Source organism: Pezoporus wallicus, unplaced genomic scaffold, assembly GCF_028554395.1.
Source record: "Pezoporus wallicus isolate ANWC-B61680 ecotype Strahan unplaced genomic scaffold, APGP_CSIRO_Pwel_v1 contig_736, whole genome shotgun sequence".
Taxonomy (NCBI): domain Eukaryota; kingdom Metazoa; phylum Chordata; class Aves; order Psittaciformes; family Psittacidae; genus Pezoporus; species Pezoporus wallicus.
The window spans coordinates 180,946-197,952 of record NW_026639744.1 but is presented as its reverse complement, the minus strand read 5'-3'; the positions used below and the strand labels follow the sequence as shown (position 1 = coordinate 197,952).

The window sequence follows — 17,007 nt, the reverse complement described above, 5'->3', positions numbered from 1 at the left end:
TACTCTTCAGACCCTCCAGTGCAGTTTGCTCTTGTAAACCATTTAAAAAATGTCTCATGCTGACTCAAAATGTCTAAGTTCTCACGTGGTGTCTTGCGTATGCCCAGTAAAGTGGAAGAGTGGCAGTTTTCACCAGGACAAGATCTTAAATCACTACAGCCACTGATGACTTGGGAGAGTTAAGTCATGAGCTCTCCATCCAAGTAAGCTGAATATGAAATAAGCAAACTGTAGTCTCCCAGATTAACTACTAGTGTCTAGTGAACCAGAAGCCTCAAAGTTTCCTTACCCTTTCACTGTTTTCCACCACTGTAGTGTTCTTTCCTCTGTCTTCCAGTATTTGAGGGTACGGAGGACAACACAGTAGAACATCAATTTGAAACTGAAGCTCAGCTCTGTCACAGATCTATACAACCTTCCCCTGCCTATTTCAGGGGCTTCCAGCTATCCTCCTGTCATTCCCACACACTGAACTGCTGGAAAGAGTTATTTGTTCAGATCATAAAAAAAAAAAAAAAAAAAAAAAAGAGACTTTGCTACTCTATCTCCTTCTTCAGTTCTGGGGGTTATCCCCCTCCATGATTAATACCAGCAGCGTAAGGTGTCCCTGCCCACGGCAGGGGGGTTGGAACTAGATGATATTAAGGTCCTTTCCAACCCTAACGATTCTATGATTCTATGACTATGAGGCCTCACAAAAAAAAAGAAACATCAACACCACAAGAAACAGCCACCACTTGGATATTGCAACTTCAATACAATCTGGCAGACACAGAATCTCCTGCACACAGAAATTCCGTGCTACGAACTCGGTAAATTCTCTTAAGAACAGGGTTTCTTCCTCTTCAACTCTACAGATTATTATTTAAAAAAGGGCAGTGAATGAAAGCAAATTTTTAAAAATATGAAAATTATATTTAGTAAATTACACTCTCTTAAATATTAAGATGTTGCACAAATGCAAAAAATGCAACTTCTGCAAAATTAGAATATAACTAAACACTGCTTGCAAGAGCAGCTTTGGGATTCTCCTACGGCAGATAAAGCAACATCAAAATCAAACTTTCAGGCTCTCAGGTGAATGCTACCAGAATTAAGAGAAGCATGCACACAAATATCTGGTGTAGCCTGCTTGAGTTACCACCTACTGAGTAAATCTGTCACCCCACCATTAAAATGTGTCTTGAAGAGCTTCACAGTGCTGAGTATGCAATTCAACTTCAGAAAATTTGTTTCCTTACTGTACTGCTTTCAACTGATGTCTCTAGAGCTCTCCTAACAGTTAACACAACAGTACCACAGAAATGCTGGTAGGAAGGACTTGCAGAGGTTACCTGTCCAACTGCCACCTGAAGACTGTTACCTCCAACACAAGACAGGTCAGCCATGACTTCTTTGAAAGACTTCTGTTTCCACAGCCCCTCCACATAACCTGTTTTCAGTGACGTACTAACCCACTTTTTTCCCCCCAGAGGTAACAATACCAGTTCCCTCACACCCTCCTCTCAGTAGCTACAGTCTAATCTTTTAGCCATTCTGGCAGCCCACTGACAAATCAAGTTTCTCAGCATCTTTGAGAAATTTAGGGAAAACAGAGTAATAGGAAGGCACATTCGAATAGCAGCTTCATCACTGGCAAGTGGAGAAGCATCAGAACTTATCCACATTCCCCTTAACATAGCCCAGCCTACACTTGGTCCATCCTTCCCATCAGTGCTGCTCCTCATCCAGGCAGCTCCTGGCCCCTATCGATGCACAGCATTATGATTCTGCCCCAGGTACACCATCTGTGCAGTTCTAACTCAGAGTTTCACCTGGGCCAGTCCTAAAGTTTCTCGGCATCACAAGACAGATGCTGCTGGCAAGCCAACCACTCCTCTTAATGTGGGATCACTGACAAATTTGCCGTGGATGCATTCCTTACAAAGCCAGTCAGCTGAAACTGATCAACTTATAGTTCCCCACCACACCCCCAACATAAAACAAACCCAGATGCTCTTCTGAAATGGGGGTGAGCAACTTACAGAGGAGCCACTAGTCTGCAGTGGCTTAAGTAATGAATGGGTTCATAAGGGTTAACCTTCAGGAAAAGCAGTGAAGAAGGTCACAGAGCACCCAAAATGCAGAACATCTTTTGACTCCACAGCCCATTAAACAGTGCAGACGAGTAATTTTGGTTCTCAGGTTTTTTTTTAAACACTGTTAGCATACAAAGAGTTCCCAAGGAAAACTGACTATAGGTGTTACTACTCACCTTACTATAAAAAGCCTTCAAGCACAACACAGCTTTCAAACAGAAAAGTCTTAATAGTACTGTCACTCAAACAGTAGAGCTTCAGAAGAGATAGCTAAGCTATGTCATTTTTAAAATGGGGTGTGGAGTGGGGGAATCTTTCTGCTAAACATGAAGTTAAGGAAAATACAAAATTTCACTCCTGAAACAGTTCTGTTTAAACAAACTCTGAAGACTTTTATAAGAAAGCTAGCCTAATTAAAAAGCTTGATTAAACCTGAAAAAGCATTTTTAAGGATTCATTAGGTAACTGGTATACCATCACAGCTTTTAGTGTATGTTTTGCTTTTTCTAATGGTTTTGAAACCCATACGTGGTATTTTAACTTGTACTTCACTCTGCAGTAGGGGAGATCAAAAGATCTCATACAAAATAACTGAATGTTAGAAGAAACAATAATGACAGCAAACAGAACACACTGCCATGGGAATAAAAGGGAGTACCTGACAAAGAGTTATTACCCACTAATTCCTTAAAAATCACATCCAAACCTTTCTATTACTAAAAAATTCCAAACAAATATAGCTTAGATTGGACTATTTCTTCAACTGACAGTAGAACGGAAGTACCTAAATGCTTAGTATATGTAATACTGCTGCTTTAGGATATTTACATACTAAAACAAAATTGTTCTCAAAGTGAAAGATTCATCTCTCTAGATGCACTTAAGCCATTCAGGTGCCTTCACTGCACAATAACCATACTGACAACAGTTTACAGCAAATTGCTCAGTTCACTGAGTTTTACTTAATTCACCATGTTTTCCTTGGTGCAGACAGCCTGTCCTGCCAGGATGAATCCCCTTGTTCCACAAGGAATGGTACAGGGGAGTACACTGCAGCACCCCAAGCTTCACACCACACCCACCACCTGCAAAGCTTCAATGCAAAGGACTTGACAGCCATTCACAACAGGGCTGACAGAGAATCAGCTTTATTCCAGAATGAAACTTCAGATCACACCACTGAACCCATACTGAGACACTGCAATCCTTGTTTTACTCTTTCCTCAGCGGGGAAAACCAGGAAATCTTACCAGACTGGTACCTGAAAATACTCAGACTTAGTTGCACACATTCAAAATCAGGATCAAAATCCAATTCAGAGCAAGGTACCTTCACTGCTATCTCCTTCCATCCCTGAAATACCATAGTTTTCATGGTCTTTCTAAGCTTCCTATATGGGAGTTTCTTCCTTACCTAAAAACAACAGTAATAACCTCAGGAGATTATTACCTGTCGACTTATTTTTGTTCAGCTTTAACTGAAACAGTGAGCAATACTGAACATAATTTTTACCTATCCATCACACCTATAATCGTCAATACACTCCTTTTCATTCCACTGCTGCAAAACAGAGCACTTGGATCCTACAGTGTCATCCCCCACAGTACTCTCTCTGAAACTGAGTTTATCACACTTTAAATAAATGTGCTAGTATTTTGGATGAGCGTGGTTGGAGATGCCTACAGATGAATACCATCTTCACACTGAAAAGCTGATCTGTCATAATTATGAAACCATAATGAGCATTTCCATATTGAATACAGACACCCTAGAAGATGAACCTTTATGACTAAACCTATCTGTTCATTCCTTAAAAAGTGTACCATCATGCAATGCTACAACTCTAAAAAGGTTACTTCACCATTTTTATCAACTGGCTAATATGTGTATTTACCCTCTGAAGCAGAGAGTAGTGAAACATACTGAAGTTTACTGTGATGCTGTTTTAAGAAAAAAACTTCCTCTTTGCCAGCCCTTTCACAACAGAGCTTCAGGTCACATAATTACATTAGTTACCGGCAACAATGTAGACTTTAATGAAAGAAGTATCTTGACAGATGTTACCAGCAGCTATGGGAGCAAAACATATATACCACAGCTTATCTGTTAAAATCAACTTTGTGATCAAGGTAACTTTAACTGCACAGCCCTCCACTATATGTATAAGAGAAAAGCGAATTTATTAACAGCTTTACCTCAAAATAAGGTACTTCTAGACCAACCTGAAGTCTGCCTTCCAAACTACCTGCAATCAGGAACAGAATTAAAGCAAAGAAAATAAGGAAAACTTAAAAGTCTAGAGATGCTACTTTCTTAGCATTAAATTTAATTTTGGAAATACAAATTGAAATTTTTATCTTTCATATGGAGCTTCAGAAACAAAAAATAGAGAACTTTAATCTGAAATGTAGAGATTCATCTTGCAAAGTCTCAACCTCAGCCAGGAACAGTCAACACCACTCGGTGATAGAAGTTCAAAAGCTACTTTGATAAAAGGCCTCTCCCCCTTCTAAAGCCACAGCCCTATCTACTCTCTCTCTTTGCACACACACACACAGCGACTTTTTTTCTTTTACAAGATTTCCAAGATAAAAAGCACAGACTCAAGCACCCTCTTTGGTCTTCTTCTTTGGTTACCCCTTTCAATACTTAACTGCCAGAAAAAAACACAGCCAATGAATATCCTCCTCAGTGCAGAAAGGGTTTGGAATTTTCTATCAAGGACCAAGGTGATGAGGCATTTGTAACTCAATACCAAAGCTTTTTTGTTTGTTTTCTTTCAAAAAGAGATCTATGGACTTGTCAACTTAGTATAAACAAAATTATGACCAATTACCTGACGCAGGACTGATTTCTTGCCTTGAAATTACCATAACTGTAAGTGGATCTAAGTAGCTGAAGGACTTAATGGGGAGAGGGGGGGCTGTGAAGAAAGAAGATGCCTACCTGCAGACCTGTTTACAGACCTGCTGTCCTTTCTGTGGGCTGGACAAGGAAACTTGTCTGCACACCACAGCAATTTTTACCCTTGAGACAGTGTCCTCTTAAAAGGATATACTACTTGTGAAGCAGAGAGTGGGGCCAACAACAAAAATTGATGCACAGTGTCCAAACCAACACACCCAAAGCTCTACAGTACCCCTGCTCTATGGGACAAAAACACCTCTCAGTTTCCCCACAGGGTTTGACACTCAGTGGAAGGAAGCTCAAGAACACCCACCAGAGACAGGTTAAAAGTATAGTGTAAGGCCCTCCTTACAAGTGGAAAGGGCTCATGGAACCACTTCTCAGTTTCACATTTGACCATAGCGTGTTTCTCCAATATGACATTCCTAATCTGTTTTCTTTCAGATGGCTAGAACCATCTAAAAGCCAAAGACAAGCTACTCTGAATACTTCATACACAAATCATCTGATCATAACCAAGTCACCTAAATATCACCTCAAGAATGCTGATACAGGCTGAAACAATACAACAGGAGGGCCACTAGCAACACACACCTGAGGCCACCATGCCTGGATGACACTTCACACCTAGATACAGAACAGGTCTACACTGGAGCCATGTACCTAAATGAAGACAAACCCAGTTTATAAAAATAAAAATAAAAAAAAAAAAGCCTTCATTTCCTCTCTGGCAGTCTGAACTAAAGCCAACTTAAGCACTACAAAACACCTACAGGCAAGTTAGGAAATAAGAGTGGAAATCAGCCCATGAGACACTGATGGAGGTATAGGGGAAGGGAGATGACCAGAGCATGTCACAATCATTTCTGCGGGGTTTAAGTTAACCTCACAGCACAAAAGAACCCCCAAACAAACAAGAAACAAGCAAACAAAAAAAAACAACCAACACAAAACAAGGAAAAAAAACACCAAAACCCAACACAAACAAACAAAAAAAACTAAACCAAAAAGAACCCCCCACACAACCAAAGCACTCGCCAAACAAAAATAAGTAAGTTCAATGCCAAAAAAACACACAATGCAATTTCAGTCATTGTAACAACATCACTGTGTAGCAATGGACATGGAACAACTGTGAGATATCCCAAGTATTATCCTACTGAATGGGCCAGTCATACTGAATGTTATCAAGAACATCAGCAATCTGTCACTACTAGACATGATTGTTCACTATTTCTGTAAATATCATTGATGCAAACCTGTAACTGCTTAGATTTCTTAAAAAACACACAAACCACAGCACTATATTTTAAAGCTACATTTAATTATACAAGTTTTCAGTCTTCATGAATATGAATTATTTTAAAAAGAATTACTTTTACAACAACAAATTAACTGGATTTATTAAAAATTCCTTTCAGAAAGGCTGTAGAGGGTACTTCGAGAAATCAAAATTTCCTGAAAGCAGGACCTGGTTTTCCTCAAGATACCTTTCCACGACCTTAAGAGAATAAACTGTTACAAATATTGTAACATCTTCTCACGAATCACAGAAAGCACTAGCTTCCGCTAGCTCCTTGTAATTCACTGGTATCATTCACCACGTAGCAAATGCAGTCTGACACAGAAATGACTGTCAACAAATTTCATCTGAGAAGTTCCTTTTTATTTTTTTTTTACAGTCTGCTTCAATTAGCATAACCTGACTGTCCCAGGTCAAACTGGGATGGAAAAGTAAACACCTACATACATAAATATTCTTATTTTTCATGTAGTTAACCGCACAATGTATCTTAAAATGCTGAGATTCCACAACAACTAGTTTTCCCCTTTATTAAATATTATAGACAAAGTCCAAACTCAGTTTGATTCCTGGCTCCATTCATCAAAACCTTTGCGTGACCACAAGTCACCAAACTGTGCTCCTTGCAGAAGGGAGGAAGAGTGACCAGGAGGGAAGACTGTGGAAATCCTCCAACCAACTCTACAGGATCTGTCTCCCAGTATAGCAGCAGCTGCTGCTTCACTTCTTCCCACAATTAGAGACTTGTATTATCCAACAACTTTGTAAGACACTGCTTCTGGCCCAAGCACAGAAACTTCACCTGAAGCTACTCGCTGGCCTCATGTGGTTACAAGGCCTGAGGCTACTTTCTCCAAGATTGCTGACAACAAAATTGTGTTTCTTTAATACTGAAGACCTGTTCTTGCAAAACATCAGTCCTCACTCACAGCACACAAGTTCGGTGGGGTCCTGTTTTGCTGGTACCTGTCAGAAGGCCAAACGCTGGGTACAACGGTGAAAGATCAAGAGGTGTTGAACATGTATCGATGTTTCAATGAAAGGTGTGCACTTAAGTTAAGTTTCTGCAGTCAAAGCAGAACTTATTGCCTTAGTGCTGCAGTTACATTACCAAGAGTTTGGGCATCAAATGAGCCCCTTAATTTCATCTTCGTCAGCAGTGCAATTTCCTGGAAAGTTTCAGGTGTACCTTTAACATTCAAGAACAAGTTGCTTACAGCACTTATCCCTCTCTCAATGCACTACATGTAACATTTTCTTTCCAGGATTAAGATCCAAAGTTCTTATGGATTTTGGTACATAAGCAAATACAAGGGAATTTGTATTTTACAGGGTTTTTAAAATAAGTGTCCTCATTAAAGTGCTGAAACCTGGAGATCCATCATGTTGAATGAGAGATACCAGAGATCAGCTCTAAAGTTAAGACAACTTATAAAAAGGTTAAAAAAAAAAATAACACACAAGTACACATGCAGCAATTGATAGGAATTACGAAAAACTAATCACAAAACTCCCTTTTAAGCCAAATACCTTTAACTCAAGAAACAAGTATTACTGCTTTTTAACTTTCTGTAATAACAGCATGTCTCTATCTTACTTAGTAGTCACTGGATACCACTACAAGACATCCAGTATTTTGTTTATAACTGAATTTAGAACACAGAAATCGGACATTACCAGGATGCTTCAAAACAGGTTTTGTTACATAACTCAAACTGGTCAAACACATACAAAATATGAGTTACAGCCATAAAAATGGCAGAAAGCTAAGAAAACCAAATTATAAATTAAAACATAAGCAACAGCAAACAACTAGGGAAAAGGGAGGAGGAAGCATTTATAAATACATTGGCTAAGAGCTGATACATGAAGTACTTGTGTGTCAGAGGGGACATGATGCAACAGGAAAACTGGTGAAAAAATGACATTCAACAAACCGGAGATCAGCCTTGCAAGGTAAGCTGGGTAAGCTCTAAACTGTTGCAAGTGAAGAGGACGCAAACATGAGAAAATACCTTACACAGGAAAATTCTACTGAAGCAAAGAAACTTCAGAGACCAGAGAAATAAGTCTCTCAGACAAAAGCAAACCAGTTTTATCTCACATATTTACCAACAGGGAATGGCATTTTTCTTTGCTAAGTAACTTACTTGAGGGGATGCAACTCTGGCATCAGCTCCTTCCACTATGAAGTGTGCATTTAAAGTAACAACAAACCAAAGGCATATTTGTATCTAATAAAGTCCAAAATTCTTACCTCGGGCAGTTCATTGTTCTTATTTCCGAAGAAATAAGCACTGGGTTGTTTTTCTGTGGGCTTTTTTTTTGTTGTTGTTGCTGTTTTGGTTTTGTTTGTTGTTGGGGGGGTTTGCTGGTTTTTTGGTCTTTTGGGGTTTTTGTTTGTTTGGGGGGGTGGTTTTGTTTGTGTTTTTTTTATGGTGGTTTTGTTTTGGTTGGTTTTTTTTCTTTGTTTTTTTTGTTTTTTTTTCAGGAAAAAGCCAAACAACCAAACAAGAAGAATCCAGTGTGGTAATCTCCCCTTTTACTTTAAGGGATTAGGCATTTTATTGGCGTAAATGAACTAATCATAATTAAAATTTCAAAGTAAATTAGGAAAAATAAGAACTTGGGGGGGGGTCCTGCAAACTTCTGCTCCCCTATATTCAGAGCACTTCTGTTATGAACAGGGACAGTATTTTAAGCCAAGACCTTCAGTCGCACTATACAGTGATTATTACATATTAATAGGAATTTACAACACAGATTAAAATAAAAACCTTCAAACAGTATATTCCAAAATAGTTCCATTCCTTTGAACCAGAACTAGTCATCATTAAATGCAAAATTATGAGTCTATATTGACATTACAGTTGCATAGAATTCTCTTCTCTACTCCTTACTCCTTTTCATACACAATAATTCAGTTCTTCTCGCTAGAAAAATTTCAGTTCTACAACTGATCTTCGCTACCGGTGGCTTTTGGGACACCTAAGGTTTAACTGTGATTTATGTTTGCAGATATTAAATGTGTTATTTATCTTTTTAAAAGCTGAACAGCTTGAATGATAAATATGCTAAGGCGCATAACTTCAAATAAGTATAAATAAGGCAAAGTTTATTAGCTTTGCTGGCAAAATAATTTACAAAACCTTTTGAATGTCTACCACCAATCAAAATGGTCTTTCTTATAAAAAGTAATTAAAACCCTGGTCAATATAAGCTAATTTAATGTATGTTGATCTAAATTATTCAAACAGGACATCTCAACTGATCTCAATCAGCACAGAAACTGTACAAAGCTGACTAGTGCTAAATTTTGCCAAGCAGGAACAATACGAAATCTGGAACAATGTAATTCAAAATACAACTAAAGCTGCCTGGGGCCTTTCTTTCTGAGTTTTTCTTAAATTGGAGAAAAAGGAGAAAATGCTACCTACAACTGAGATGTTCCAGAGCTAAGCGGCAGACCAGAGAAGCAAATTTCAAAACATTCTCCTAAGCTTTTGTCATGGAATTGCACCTTATCCTGAGGAAAGGTACCTATAAGGGAAAGTTCCTGCATAATGAATAGAGGTGTGACACTCAATTATCGTCCACACAGATACCATTGTTCTTTGCTATGAACTCTGGCACCCAAACAAGTTAGGACAGATTCCATAGACCAATGTTGACTGACCCCAGGCAGGCAGACTACTAGCCCGCAGAAAAACGCAACCTTATCTAAATTAAGACTGTGGTGTTAAGATAGGGCTGAACCCATCTAACCTCAGGATGACACCAAAAGCATAGTAGGCTCATATTTCCCCATTCCCAAACCTTCTATCCCCACATGCTCCTACCATTTCTCATCAAAGAGCAGGATGCTCATCTTTCCATGGTGGGCTTTCACCCCCCATTAGTGACTCAGATGGGCCTCAGTACTCCAAAGAGCAGACCACCCCTACAAGCTGCAGGCCACACTTACTGTGGGTCAGATGTATCTTAAAGCATGCTTCAAAATAAATTACTTTGTGTTTGCACAGGCTAAGCTTATATTCACAAGCAGTTGCCACAGGTTAGCTGACAGGTGTTAATGTGTTAAACCCTTATAAACTGATCCTGAGTTTGAGACATAAAACAGATTGTATTGCTTAACTTCAGCCACGTAAATACAGACAAATTAAAACTACAGCTACCCAGTTTAAGAGCTCATCAGTTAACTATGCTCAACTACTCTAGCAATGAGACGAGGTCCTCACTTATCTGCAGCTTAGTTTCATCCCCACTGGAGCATCAAGCTAACACAATCCAATCTATTTGGTGTTAAGTCTGATACATCATTCTCAAAAGGGACATTACAAAGTACCATCAGTGGACTGGAAGGAACTTCCATGTAGCCACAAAAAAACAAAACAAAAAAAACCCAACCAAACAAACAAAAATCACAGCAAGTGAAAGCACAGGAAGGAGAGAGGATCACAGCTGAAATAATGCCTGGGAATGGGACTTCAGATACGCACTTGTGAGGAATGTCACTGCATGAAGCAATGGCTCTCCAAGGGAGGGAGAAAAACACAGGACCTGGAGACAGGGTAAGAGGTCTCAAACAGAACTGAGGTTTAATATCTGACAAATAAAGACTACACACAGCAGTTTCCAAACATACCCAAAGTAAGTAAATAAAGACAGATGCTGAACTCAAACCAAGAAATAAACTTCTACTGGGAGTTATCTTTCCCCAACACATAACCCAGTCCACTGTAATCAAATCAACATTTCTTTCCTAAGGAGAGTCTCCTGTCTTAATTTCACTTAGTTTTGCATGGAAATACAATCTTTGTAGTTTCTTACTTGGATTTCCATAAAGTCTTTTTTGATGAATTTTTGTTTTAGTATCTGCATGGTTTGAATAAAGTTATTCTCTGCAGACCTTCTATTTTACACAATGATGTCCTGCTGCTTCTTTCTTCTACAGAGTCCCTCATTTGAAAGCAACTTAGAGGCTTCAACCACAGATTATGAAGGCACATCGAACACACAAATTTCAAGCTAGATTAGGTTCTGACCACATGGGGAGTCATTTATGTATATTTATGGCTTTAAAACCTGAGTGCACCAGTCAGTACCAGGTAGGTACTCGTGATCAGTACCTTAAGTGCTCACATATTTGATAGCTTCCACCTTGTTGATACTCAAAAGCCATCTGGACACAGTTCCGGGCAACAGGCTCAGGCTGCCGTGCCTGAGCAGGGGCTGTCCAAGATGACCTCCAGGGTCCCTTCCAATCTCACCCTTTCTGTACGAGTCTGTAATAACTGACTGCCTTTATTTAAGCATGTACCTAGAAGTCATGGATGTCAACAGCACAACTGAGAACAAAACTTAGTCTCTAAAATACCATCATCATCACAAAATTCAAACTAAATGCTTTAAGCTATCTTGCGGTAATAATTACTATTTAGTATAAATAATTACTAATTTAAGATTAAAAATGCATTTCATAGCATGAATATATTTTTTTCCTATCTGTAACATTTCCATGTACAAAACCAGCTTTAAAACATGCATGCTTCCCAATAATGATGTGAAAGTGTCTCTGGAGCAGAGAGGGGAGATTCAAGCAGACTCCAAACTCTGTTGCAGAAAGCAAGCAGGTGGCACAGATGCACAAAACTCAATTCCAATATACAGAGCATGTATCAAACAAGACTATATGTCTTTATGCTGACCATTAGCTCTACTATGTGAACAACTCCATGAATCCCTTTATAAAAGTAAGTGATACCATTGGTTAATGAGATGAACAAAACAATGCAAGCTCTGTAAAATGTGTGCCATTTGAACACTAGGCAGAAGGGACAAAAGCAGAGTACCCCTGAAGTCCCCAACCAGCACCAATATGTTTAAGCTCATACATGCAGGATGAAGACCCTCCAAAAAGATTAAGTTACTATTATTTGATGTTATAAACAGAAATCACACACACAAAAATGTCTATGCATAAGAATGTGTACAAGGAAAGGTGAATGTAGGGCCAGGTTATATCAAACTTTTATTTAAAAAATTGTTGCCATTAAATTAATCTCATGTGTGTTATGTACATATTTCAAAGTCCTCCTGCCTGAACTCCCCCAATTCACTGTATCATCAAAAATATTATGTTACACTGTATCAGCAAAAATATCCAAACAAAACACTATGACCTGTGCAAAGCTTCCTGCTTTGAAAGAACAAATATGCTGCTTCAGAAGCATCACTAGCTCCAGGATGCCTTCAAGCCAGATGACAAGCACTTCAAGTTTCCAGCATTACAACAGGAACTGAAACCAAGAGATGGAGGGAGTATGAACAGAAGAAAAAGCAAGAAAAAAGTAAATTTCTTCAAGTCAACTACTTCCCATCTGTCAAAATGCTCAAACTGAACACTACTTAACGATCAGTGAAAGATCATCTGAGGTCATTATTCAAGGACTGAGAATGAAAGTAACTTTTCATTCACACTCCATCAGCATTTTAATAAGGTTAAACCATGTTCTTAGCTTGCTATTTGTGCACTTTCTCCTCTATAACCTTACCCTTGCCATGTGATGTCAAACTTAACTGTAAATGAACGTATGTTCAAACAAGAATTTTGAGATGAATGTTCAAACAGCTTCGACCAGGCAATCTCAGTATAATCAATTATCACATGCTTTTAGCTCACTAACAACTTGAGTAAATTTACTTCCAAAAGCCTTCAGCCTCAGTTTGCCTCATTATTAAGCCTGATTTTTCTCCCATCTCCATTAATAAGCATTCAAATAAAAAAACATGCAGTTGTGTGGTAAGAAACAAAAACAGGGCTTATCTATTCTGCAACTCTTCCCCTTCCAGCCAAAAGAATTCATTCATATTATGAAATACAACTCTTACTCATCACAGGAAAAAACAAAAACAAACAAACAAACAAACAAAAAAAAAAAAACCCACAATAATACAAGATGTCCCTGCTCAGTTTTTGCAGCTCATGAAGGGTCATCTTCCTGCTTTTGCTTAATATTAACCACTCTCTCACATGAGTTTAAAAACAAAAAACAAACCCACAGAGTTTTCTTCCTCAGGTTTAATTTAGAGTAAATTACAAACACTTGCTAACATAAACATGCTACAGGCCAGAAGCCTAATTCTTTCACAGCTGGAATCTTCGAGTGAGAGAAATGAGTTGCTGAACTGTAAAATGCTACGAGTGGATATAAATCTCCAAGATACTTAAACAGAAATTGTTCCAGAATATTCATCAAGATCAAACCAAAAGAAAAGTCAAATAAAGATGCTCGTACAAATGAACTGGGCAGTATACTTTTAGTGGGATGACTAGCAATGTGTACGGTTGTCCAGTTTGGGACTGCAGTGACTGTATGACACTTTAATACTTGGTCCAAATAACTTTGATAATAGTTGTAGAAATGAGTGATAATCATTAAGGCCTCACAGGCTTTAAGCCTTTATAGTTACAAACAATACTACTAGTTAGGGAAGAAAAAAAAAAGCCACAAACCACCCACACACAAAAACTCACATTAAAACTGAACGGACCAAAATCTGAATTTCTGTTTATACAAAACACCAAACATGAACAAAGTAAATCACATGCCTGTACTAGCGAGACTAGCTTGTAAAGAACAGACCAGACATGTCAATTTTAGCCATTTTACATCTTGCAAACCTGTAAATACTTAATTCTCAGTGAAAGTCAGCCCTCTGGAAGATGATTTCCGACCTCATGATACAGTAGTACAGTGTACTTACAAGACTTTCCTGATTTCACCTAGGTTGCATACAGGAAGGTAGGCAGCACACTGGGGCCAGAGCAACACAAGCTTTGTGTCTGTACAGCACACGTAAATCATGAGCTACCCTGATGGTTCAAACACCTTCCACAAAGATGCACCCCTGGCAAAAGCCTCTGATAAAAAGAGGCCTTGACACATTCAAGTGATGGAGACGTCAAAAAACAGTATGTGGATCTCTCTCTCCCCTCAAAAGTACCTTTCAAAATACAACACATCGATCACAGAAACTACTATGAATAAAAGCTGTTTAAATATTTCTCAACTATGTAACTACTGTTCTCCACATAGCTTTTCCTAGAAGGGCTTTACACACCGCCACAGAAATCTACATTAAATAATTATTTGCGCCACACTGGGAAAAGGGCTACCCCATGAATGAAACTGTCACTCCATGGCAGTACTATTAACAGGAAGTTTATAGCCTTGTCCGGCTGATGTATCTAGCACTACGCATATAAACTCTTTCAATGACCATTTCAGTTTGAGACTAGTGCACAAAGAACCAAATATAGCCAAATCTCAGCACAGAGAAAATAAACCGTAGTCTTACAGAAAAGCAACATTTTCATACAGCACTAAAGCATTTTTATTGAAATATAAACCTGATCTTCACATTCATTTAAGCGGTCCACAGGCATCTTGAACTTTTACAGCAATTTTCCATTAAAAAGTTTATTTAAAACACGATTTATAAAATTAACACAAAACTGTGAAAAATAAAGCATATTTTATAAACATTAAATGCAAGCACAGGACTGCAAGGTAGACTTTGAAAATCAAATTACTTTCCAAGACTGTTTCATTAATACCACACTTGTTTCTTTCAGATACACTCCCAGATTCTAACAGAAATTTACTTTTCGGGAAGTACTAGAAGCTTTAAGGACAGTGTATTACACACTGTAAAACAATGGAGGAAATAAAAACTAACAAACCCCAACAACAGTAAGACAGGGGGTGCCTTTAATATCCACAGTCAAGTGAGAAAAACCAATCAGGAAAGCACGGAGCCTCTTTTGACAGCTGTAACATCTGAAAAGCCAATCCACATGCCTAGAGGCTTGGCTGAGGCGGAGACACAGATTCATTGAAGAAATTCTTGAGGGTGCATTTACTATCGGCTCTACATACAAGTACAGACACATTAGGCACCAGCCTGTACCTAAGCCTTATACAATTCTAAAGAGAGCAAGAGTCAATGCTTAAAGATCAGTAATACAAAGCAGTACCTTCAAAAAAAACACAAGAACGGTGGGCAAGCATTATCAAAGCAGTGCTCTCGTACCCCTCAACAAGAGCCCCAAACACTTATCTTTAAGTGGACAACAGTTTTTCCCCCCTTTTTACCCCAACACTACAAGAATAAAAAAACCACATATCTATTTTTAACACTTGCTAGTTTATTTAGAAATAATTTAAACGCTTAAAAGTCTTAACAGTGCAACACATCCACATGATGCATTTGACACGGTATGTACACCGGGCAGCACAAAGCACCTCTTCTGAAAAAGTACGAGCAGGGCGCTCACTCGTTACAACTATCGAGAATTACTCCTGCAGCAGCTCTACAAGCCAAAGCTGCTCGCTGTCCACTCCAGCCCCCTGCCATGCCAGTGTACAAGGGAACGACCTGTAGAAGTGCAAAGTGCAGTCCACGACCGTCCTCTGCTTTCAGCAGGTACAGAAGTGGCAAAAAGCCGCTTGTCGCTGCAGCGTCCCCAAGAGCCTCTCAGCGCCCAGCTTGCCGGCAGGGCACCGGCGGGGCACTCTGCAGCGCTCTGCCTCAGCGAGAGGCAAGCCGTCCCGTTCCCGCTTCCTCCGCTTCCCGTTCCCAGAGCCGCCGCAAGGCCGCTACGGCAAGCGAGCCAGCACTTCGAGCCAAGCGGCAGCCGCAAGCCCGCGCCCTCCCGCCGGTCCGCCCCGCTCTGCTCCACTCCCGCTTCGCTCCCCACGCATAAGGGAAGCGGCGGCAGCAAAGGCACGCTACGCCAACTGCGGCCGCAGCACTCGCTCGCTCATTCAGAGATGCATCTTGCGCCTTCCTCCTCCTTACGCTAGCGTAAAGGCCTCCCCCCACTAATCAAAACACTCGCGAGTCGGGACGCAAAGAAGATGGCGGAGCAGGGCCCGCTTACGGCGTCGGACAGCAGTTTACGCTGCGCTCTTTGCGCAGGGCCCCGTCAGGACCGTGCAGCGCTGCGGTGGGGAGCGTGCGTAGTGCGCTTGGCGAATGCCAATGGCCTATTTCCCGTGAGGGGAGGGGGGTGTCTGATAAACAATGGTGCCCCCCCTGCGCGCTCCCTTACCGATTCCTCCTCTTTCTCCATCCCCGTGGGCATCTGCGGCACAGCCCGGTTGATGGAGACGCAGTCGTTGAGGTCGGGCATGTCCTTGCCGCGGTAGATGGGCAGCGGTTTGGCGGCGTCTAGCGCCCGGGCTCGGAAGGAGAGTTTGCTCATTGTCTCCCCCTCACAATAACACCCCGGGGCCGGGCGGGCGGGGGGGCCTTCAGTGCGGCCTCGCCGCCGCCTCCCAGCCACTCCGGGAAGGCCTGCGTGGGGACCCGCCGTCTCCCTGTCGCCCCCCGCTGCTGGCGGAGCACTGGGAGGGTGAGGCGGGAGGAGCTTGTGGCTGGAGAAAGCGGTGCCGGGATGGACGGTAGCTGCAAGCGGTGGGCTCCGCCGCTGCCGGCCGCTGCTGGTTGCTGCCGGCCGTCCCGGAGCCGGTGACAGACGCCGAGAGTAACCCCGTGGCGAGGCGGGAAGGGCGGGCTTCTCTGCTGGGCTGGAGCCGGCTCTCCGGCCGCAGGCTCCTCTCTTCAGGGTCCGCATCGTTAGCTTTTTGAACTGAAAAAGTTTTAGCGATAAAAACCCATCAGGAGAATTAAACCTCAGTTACTGATGCAAGC

General features: G+C 40.7%; 1 protein-coding gene across 1 annotated transcript in view; it reads right to left on the bottom strand.

Annotated features, from left to right (window-relative positions):
* The window catches only part of EPC2 (enhancer of polycomb homolog 2), a 49,174-nt gene extending 32,540 nt beyond the window's left edge, over positions 1 to 16,634 (bottom strand). Inside the window, exon 1 of the mRNA XM_057415603.1 lies at positions 16,406 to 16,634. Coding sequence (XP_057271586.1) covers positions 16,406 to 16,558 — 153 coding nt within the window. The 5' untranslated portion in view covers positions 16,559 to 16,634. The remainder of the gene's footprint in view (positions 1 to 16,405) is intronic.
* Between the last annotated feature and the right edge of the window lie 373 nt (positions 16,635 to 17,007).